This window comes from Vidua chalybeata, chromosome 2 (genome assembly GCF_026979565.1).
Source record: "Vidua chalybeata isolate OUT-0048 chromosome 2, bVidCha1 merged haplotype, whole genome shotgun sequence".
NCBI classification, from domain to species: Eukaryota; Metazoa; Chordata; class Aves; order Passeriformes; family Viduidae; genus Vidua; species Vidua chalybeata.
The window spans coordinates 28,198,429-28,207,040 of record NC_071531.1 but is presented as its reverse complement, the minus strand read 5'-3'; the positions used below and the strand labels follow the sequence as shown (position 1 = coordinate 28,207,040).

General features: G+C 40.8%; 1 protein-coding gene across 1 annotated transcript; it reads left to right on the top strand.

Moving 5' to 3' along the window:
• The first annotated feature begins 660 nt into the window (after positions 1–660).
• On the top strand, positions 661–7,814 carry C2H2orf49 (chromosome 2 C2orf49 homolog). Its single transcript, XM_053936395.1, has 4 exons — positions 661–819; positions 2,624–2,790; positions 5,115–5,487; positions 7,662–7,814. The coding sequence occupies exons 1-4, from the start codon at positions 682–684 to the stop codon at positions 7,716–7,718; spliced, it is 735 nt and encodes a 244-aa protein (XP_053792370.1). The 5' UTR covers positions 661–681; the 3' UTR covers positions 7,719–7,814.
• The last annotated feature ends 798 nt before the right edge of the window (positions 7,815–8,612 follow it).

Here is an 8,612-nt window from a genome sequence, read left to right as displayed (position 1 = left end):
TGAGGTCACTTGGTCTGTCCAGCCTGGAGGAGACTGACGGGAGAGCTTATCATGGTTCTACAGGTTCCTCATGAGGGACAGGCACTGATCTCTTCTCTCTGGTGATGAGTGCCAGGACTCAAGAGAATGGCCTGAAGCCGTATCAGGGGAGGCTTAAGTTGGATATCAGAAAAAAGTTCTTTACCAAAGGGTGGTCAGGCACTGAACAGGCTCCCCAGGAAAGTGGTCCCAGCACCAAGCCTGACAGAGTTTAAGCATTTGGAAAACGCTCTAAGACATGGGGTGTAATACTTGGGGCTGTCCTGTGTAGGGCCAGGAGCTGGACTTCGATGATCCTTGTGGGCCTCTTCCAGGATATTCTGTGATTCCGTGGGATTCTGTGTTTCCCCTGACTCGGCTGCCCCGCGGAGCGGTGCCGCCCCGGCAGGGCGCACCCCCGGCCCCGCCGTCCCGTCCCGGCCCCGCCGTCCCGTCCCGGCCCCGCCGTCCCGTCCCGGCCCCGCCGTCCCGTCCCGGCCCCGCCGTCCCGTCCCGGCCCCGCCGTCCCGTCCCGGCCCCGCCGTCCCGTCCCGGCCCCGCTCCAGCCCGTGACGCCACGGCGGCGCGCGGCTGCTCTGGAAACGCGTTTCCCTCCGCGCGTGGGATTGTGGGAGTCCGGGAAGGGGCCGCCGGGGGAAGAAGATGGCGGCGCAGGGAAAAGCCCGGGCGGGCAGCGGCGGTGGCGAGGAGGAGCGGGGGTGTGAGCGCTCGGAGTCGGAGCTGTTGCTATTGCACCCGGAGCTGCTCTCGGAGGAATTCCTGCGGCTCACCCTGGAGCAGGTGCGTCCGGGGAGCCGGGCCGGGCGGAGCGGCGGACCCCTGAGGCGGGGCGAAGAGAGTCACGGCGCTCAGGGGAGAGCAGGCACCAAGTCGGTGCTCTGGACACCACGAACTTGCAGAGAGGAGGGTCTGGCGTGGGATGTGTCTCCGTGTTTGCAAAGGGGCTGTGTTTGAACACCGAGGCTGCTAAAAAGCAATTTGCCCAAATCGAGACAGTGTCTGCATACAGTAAAGCTGCCTGTGGAAGGATGAGCTTTACACTGTTACAGTTGCCACGTCCGTACCCAGTGTGTCCTGCTCTAGGTGACCCTGCCTTGGCAGGTCGGTTGGACTAGATCATCTCCGGAGGTCCCTTTCAACCCTAATAATTCTGTGAGTTAAAGAAATGCAGCCTATGTAATCAGACAAGCTAATGCTTTAATGCATAAATATTGATATTTGATAGTTGAAAAATAATTTGAAAGTGAGTTATAAACAGTTTAGGACCATGAAAAGCTTTAGTTGATGTTGAATAGTTGATGAACAATAGTAATGAAAGCTTCAGGGTTTTGTATAAGCTCAAAGAATTTTTGTATGCTTTTGTCCGTGCAGTTTATGCGGACAGGTTTCAGGCCAACACCAGAAGTCATGAACCCAGAACTGGTAGTGGCAGAGGCTTGACCTGCTCTCAATTACCTCGATTTGTAGGATGTTAGTGGAGTTTTTTTCTCATCCCATAAATTTGGCATGAGGTACCAAGAAACGTCCACAACCCAATACACAATTAGAAGGAAAACTAGTGTTCTAACTGATGGTTCCTAGAATCACAGAACAGTTAGGGTTGGAAGGGACCTCTGGAGATCATCTTGTCCAACCCCCCTGCCCAGTGAATGTCAGCAAGAGCAGGTGATGCAGGAACACATCCAGGTGGGTTTGAATGTCTCCAGAGAGGGAGAGTCCACGACCTCCCTGGGAAACTTGTTCCAGTGCTCTGCCATCTTTAACGTAAGGAAGTTCTTCCTCATGTTGGTATGAAACTTATCTCTATTATTCTTTGGGAATTGGGTGAGATAGCACAGTTCTACATCTATAAGTTTGACTTGGATTACATTCTGGTTGTCTGTTTTTTAGAAATGTGAAAAAGAGCTCTGATATTGTAGTTGGATTCAGGGAAGCGTGTTTAAGAGTGCACAAAAACATCAGCCATCAACAGTATGTCTGTCATAACTTTTCCCTTTTTTGGCTGCTGTTTTCTTTGGGAAAACTTGCAGTATTTTGGGTAGAGAGAGGCTGCAGGCTTGACCTCTGTGGGCAAAGGTGAATAACTGCCCAGTGCTGGTCACAGCTGGATCCATGTGTTTCACACTGTTGAAGAAAGCAGCCCATCACACCCAGAATTTGAAGCAGAGTTGCTCATGGCACCTGTGCTCAAATACACTTAAAGAGCAGCAGACACTGGGGGCAAGAGACTCCAAAGGACACATGAGGAGACATGTGAAGAAATGCACTTGCAGGTGGTGGAAAAAGAAACCATTATGCACTGACCAAAACATCCTGTGTTTCCCATTGCCTCACTGAAGGGACAGGCTGAGTGTAATCCACACAGAAAATGAAGCTGGCAGTAGGAAGGTAGGAGACCAGGCTGCCGTTGGCACTGAGCAGTTCATGGCCTCTCCAGCTGATCATCCCAGCCATCCCTTTATTTCTGGAACCCTGGCCCAGTACAATGCTTTACAGTGGATTTTGAAATAAGAAATTATGCCACTCAGATGGTTGAATGTTGAATTTGTCCTAAAAACAACAACTCTTTTTCTGTTCCCCACAGAAAAATATATTAGGTGAAAATGATGTAAAGATGGACAAAGATGGGCTCACTGATCTCTATATTCAACATGCCATTCCCCTGCCTCAGCGTGACTTGCCAAAAAGTAGATGGGGGAGAATGATGGAAAAGAAAAGACAGCAAACTGACTTGAAAAGTGAGAATAAAAGGTAATTTAACTGTATTGGGCCAGACTTGGACAATTTAGGACAATGCATTTAGCTTAATCTTTGCCTGCTGAGTGAAGCTTGTATAGCTTTTGGATATTGTTGCAGTTTACAGAGAATGCTGTGTTGGCTTGCCTGTGTCAGAAGTGTTAGATTCTACTACTGCAAAAATAGAAAAAAGGGGAAGATAGTTTTTTTTTTCTTTTGTCATCTGAATGTTATTAATGCTATAGTTTATAGTGCTTCTTTTCACAGAACTGTCTTTCTTATACATCCCCTTTAAGTACTGAAAGGCTGCAGTAAGGTCTTCCTGGAGCCTTCTCTTCTCCAAGATGAGCAGCCTCCACTTTCAAGCCTTTCCTTATGATCATTTTTATGACCCTCCTCTGGAGCTGCTGTTCTTCCTCCAGATAGCTCCAGATCTGGATGCAGCACTCCAGGTGAGGTCTCACCAGAGCAGAGTAGGGGGTGCAGAATCACTTCCCTTGACCTGATGGCCATGCTGCTTTGGACATGTTTTGGTTTTCTGCAAGCACATGTTGCTGACTCATGTCCAGCCTCTCATCCACCAGCATCCCCAAGTCCTTCTCAGCAGGGCTACTCTTAATCCCTTCACCCCCAGTCTGTATTGATCCAGAGAATTGGTATTGTTCCTCCATCCCCCAGTGTGTTGATAATGAGTTACTGGTAGATTTCAAGGTACTTTATAATGAGGAGAAAGGAAATATTTTTTGTTTCACTGTATAATTGCTAATTAATAATTGTGTTTGCAGTGTTTAAGGAAAATACTAAAAGCATAGTTAACTATGCTTTCTCCTGGACAGGGGTGGCCTGTCTAGAGTGAGGGGTACGTGCTACAGCAATTTTGTGTGTCTGTTTCAAAACTAACGTTTGCTTTCTGAAAAAAAAAAATCTGCCTTGTTTTAAAAATCCTTCTGTCTGTATTTGCTCAGAAAGCAAAATCTTCTTCAAAAATTTGTTTTACTGATTCTCTTAACTCAACCTTCCCCCTGCCCAAGACTTTGACATGTGATATGCATGAGTGGTATTCTGGTATGTTCAGCAGCAAATCTTGAGGAAAGGTGGATGGAAATACATGTTTTTCAGTATTACAGCTTGTTGATGTCTTGAGTCTCTTTTAGCTTTACTGAGGTTTCTAACTCTGAAGAGCTAAACAAATTCTATCAAGTGACTTGGGTTTTTTTAGTTTTTTAGGTTTTGGGAGTTTTTTTAAAATAGTGGCAGTGGCTAAAACACCGAGCTGTCTTTTGTCTGGTTTATTTTCCATGTGCATAAGAGGTTAGAGTACCTCAGTTTGTTTACATCTGTGGACTTGAGGATGGAAGCGTGAGGTTAGTGTTTGGGTAGGAAACTGTTAGTGTGCTGAAATAGGTGCAAAAGAGCTTTTTATCAAAACTGAAAACAGAAGTTTTTAAACAGAAATATTATATCTCTTAATGGTGGTTTGGGGTTTTTTTATTTGTTAAATCTGCACTTTCCAAACACTTTCTCTTTGTCATTCTTGAGCATTGGATTTTAAAACTCTGAATTCATATAATGTGAGTTACGTTAACTTTGTACTTTATTTTTTTTCTCAGTCAATATGTTTTCTGATAATACTGTTTTGATATTAGCTTGATAGTATTCCTTTTCATGAATCAGGTCTGCTCTGACTACACACAGGCTTAAAGGCACAAACTATTAAAAAATGCCATTAAATCCACTTAGGGTTCCTGTTAAAAAAACCCTTATTTTAAAAAGGTGTGGGTTTTTTGCCTAGTGTTTTTATTCCTTAGTTAACAATCTTTTGGACTTACCTTGACATTATGATTTTTAATAAGAGCGGAAACAGGGAAATTTAGAAGTATCAGAATATGGGATGCTGTTCCTGCAGATAAGGCAGCACACCCTTCCTTAAATACTCATCTTTTGAAATACTTCACACTTATTATATCTGTAGTTACTCTAGAATAGCTACAGTGGTAGAAGCATAATGCCTTTTGTTGTACAGCTATAGTTGTCTGCTTAGACAGTTCTTTACACAACTCTTCTTGCTGAAGAGCACTGGTCCTCAAACAGCCCCCTGTGCATTTATATTTTGGAAGTGACTTTTATTACTTTTTATTTTTATTTAAGTATATGTAAGTGTATATAAGTATATTTATTTTTATTTAAGTTTGGAGCATCTCAGAGTTTAATATTAATATTTTGGGATATATGTTTTCTTCAGGTAGGATAAAATTAATTTTCACTACTCATGTTACGGATATGCTATTTTTTGATCATCTAACCTATGTTTCTGTGAATTTTATGATTTGTATTTTCAGTGTTACAACAGTGGAAGGTTTAAGGAAACGGCCATTAATTGTATTTGATGGCAATTCAACAAGTACAAGCATAAAGGTGAAAAAGACAGAGAACGGAGCTGCCGATCGCCTGAAGCCTCCTCCAGCTGGGAGCACCACCAACACAGTTAGGAGATTATCAGTTCCTTCAAATGCCTCAACATACGTGTCAGCCTCCAGTTTGTCAGAGGACGCTAAGCTGGGAATAAGGAATAATGAGGCTCAGCAGAACAATATTTCAAAGACTGACAGCAGTGTGTTGACTGGTCTGAAGGTTTACCCGTTGTCTCCAATAGCAGGAACTACTGTTGTGAAGTTAAAGAGGTCTGTTCCAAAAGAGGAATCTGATTTGCCGGTATGTTTGTGCAGTATCTTGTTTTGCAGCTTTCTTTTTGTTTAATTGAGATTTACAGGAGCCAAAGTTAGAGCCTTGCAAGAATTTTCAGGATGATTTTATTTTGGAGTCATAGTAGAGTATTTAGAAACAGTGAATATTTAGAAAAGTGTAGCTAGTTTGGGAAATACCAGAATGAAAGAAATTTGTACTTGTCAATAGGAAGCTTCTGTGTAGGTAATGGTGCTGAGTGTAGCTGCCAGATGGGGACAAAGAACAGAGGTTGGTTTTGACAATGGTGTGATTACAGGGCTTGTCAATGAGCAAGGAGCAATTGGCAAATGCCACAATATCGACAGAGGTCTTAACACTTGTGTTGTATTCCTTCATGATACAAATGAAGGAGTTTTCACATTTCTACTGGAATACAGGAATACCTGGAATAAATCTGGGCTTCAAAGGAAGAAATAGAAATAGCTGTTCTCATTTGAACTGCAGGGGGAGCTTTAGATATACAGTGTGCAGTTACATTGATTAGAATTTTCCTAAGACATGACACTGAACTTTGTTTTCTCAATATTGCCTCATGAGATGCAATAAAACATTCATATTAATAATAATATATAAAAATACTAATGTATTTTTTAAAAAATCTTTTAATGAAAGAATGCAGGTAATATTCTGCTGTGTGGATAGGTACATTCCATCAGACTTCTGTTAAACATGAGTACCAAAACACATGGCTGTTGTGAAAGACAGCTTTAGCAGCTTTTAAAAGAATCGTGGCTGAGGCTCTGAATGGAATTTATGCTTGAGAGGTGTGTTTCCTACTACCAGTAGGAACTTACTAAATTCTGTCAGTATTTAGAATTCTTCCAAGTATTGGTCAGATCTGAAGCTACAGAGCTTTTGAAACTTGTTTGGTTTACACCTCACAGCTTCTTTGTATTTAATTTAAATGCCCTGTAGACAATGATGACATTTTTAAGCGCCGCTGTATGACTGACATTTAGAAGCTGCAACCTCTGACTTTTGACTTTCTACCTTAGCCACAGTTTAGGTTGTTCCAGTTAATACCTGTAAGTTCAGTCATGCCTTGGTTGATGGAGGTTAGACATGTGAAGTTAGGCTTTTGTGTTCTATGGATGTTACTCTACCATCTGAAATTAAAGAATGCGCTATTGAATAGAAAGTGATGCTGTCAGGAAGAATCAGTAATGGTACTTGGCAGATGTCTGTAAAGCCTGATCTATTTTTAGTGTAATGACCATAAAGAAAGTTGTGTCTCCAAGCAAGTGACTATTCTTGACTTTCAAGAAAAATGTAATGAATAGCACAGAACTATCCCTATTATCTTTGGGTCTAATTCCCGTAAACCTTTCAATGGTTGCAGTCCACAGGATTCCTGTGCACTGAAAATCTTTTAAAGAGAAGAATGATCTCTAGATTGTGCTTCCTGAACCCTCGTGTTGCAGTATCTTCTTGAAAACTCATGTACTTGTCTTTACTCTGCTTATATGAACTATTAAAGCTCTAATTTCTCAGAATTTTTTAAATTATTATTTTAGATGACAAAAGCAAATCATTTTACCACTTCATCTGCCATTGCTTTGCTTTGGGCTTTCTTGATTTTTACAGGTTTATTTGGGCAGGGGGACTTGAAAGATGAGCTCATCTGAGGCTTTGGCAATTATTTCTCCTTTTATCCAGGTCATTACAAAGGAAGACCAAATTTTCATTTTCTTTTTTTAATGTTTTTTACTATTGACAAAAGTAAGTTGGTTTCCTAGTTATGTATTCGGGGATTTTTCCTTATACAATTCCATTTAAACAAGTATTTTAATAAGACAACCTGAAATAACTTCAGAAGTATGTTTGGAAACTCCAATATGTACCTGTTTCTAAGACGCATAACTGAAAGAAATTTTTGAATATTTAAGAATATTTAATTGTAGGTTGCTGAAAGCCAAAATACATGTATGATTTGCAGGTAGTTAAATTCATTGGCTCTATTTTTATCTTCACCAGAAAAATTCTGTGATATTTAGCTTTCTCCACAAGATGGCAATAGAAAGCTGTTGTAGTAGTCTGTAGCTGAATACTGAATAGTACTAGATTGAAATATGCCAGATTAATGACTGACTCCTGTTTGCACAGTATCTCTAAGAATAATTATATATTTTCTTGTATTCCAGAATGACCTAAAGCCTTCAGAAGCAAAGAAGAAAATCCAGCATGTTACATGGCCATGAAGTAGCTAATGGTGCTCAAAACATAAATGTTACTTCCATATTTTCAAATAGATAGGTCATATTTAAACAGTTTAAATAAAATTATTTTAAAATTTACAGACTTACTGAGATTCAGATTGCTGTGAAGTTTTAAGAAGTTTAACAACTCCCTGTTGTAAAGCTGGAGTCACTATCACCAATCACCTTAAAAGTATCCACTCTTGTACACCAAGTAGTTAATTACTTCTTTAAAAGGTGGTGATATTACACTAAACTAAACCTCCACTCTTAGTTTTCAAGATTATTATAGTTCATCTCCTCCATGTCACTGTGATTCACACATTGTTTCACTAAGATTCAGTTTTATTCCACATCTGATTAAATAGTTAAAATAGCTATTGAAATTTAGAGTGATCCCTAGAGCCTTCTTGGCTTTAAAAAGGTAATTAATTTAGGTGAGAAAACTGACCATTCTGCTAATAAGATAGTCTACAGATTTTTTTTTTCCTTTTTGTTGCACAGGAGTGTAGAATTTGCTGTGCAAGTAAGGTTGGTAATAAGAGATGAACTATTTTAACAGCATTACTTCAAATTGAAGTTTCTCTTGATATATGAAACAAGGAATGCACAGATGGAAGTATGTGACTAGACTGTTTGATATGAAACTTCGAGAGGAAGTAGTGAATGGATTAGTGCCATGTTCTCTTAAGTACACAGGCATATTTTTTACATGCATAAATGTAAAAAATGTGCCAATGCAGAAAATTTGATTGTTTTCCTGGTTACAATCATGCTTTTTTATAAAATATGGGGAAAACCAATGGAATGCAGACCAGTGCTTTCTCAGCCTACAGGCAGTTGAAGAGGGGATGTGGATAGCAAGACAGAAGTACCTTGAGAGCATTAACACATGTA

Excerpts from the sequence above, each read along its gene's own strand:
- C2H2orf49 (XM_053936395.1), top strand. The coding sequence starts at position 682 with ATGGCGGCGCAGGGAAAAGCCCGGGCGGGCAGCGGCGGTGGCGAGGAG. Across the intron at positions 820-2,623 it reads TGCGGCTCACCCTGGAGCAG|AAAAATATATTAGGTGAAAA; the intron begins GTGCGTCCGGGG and ends TGTTCCCCACAG. Across the intron at positions 5,488-7,661 it reads AAGAGGAATCTGATTTGCCG|AATGACCTAAAGCCTTCAGA; the intron begins GTATGTTTGTGC and ends CTTGTATTCCAG.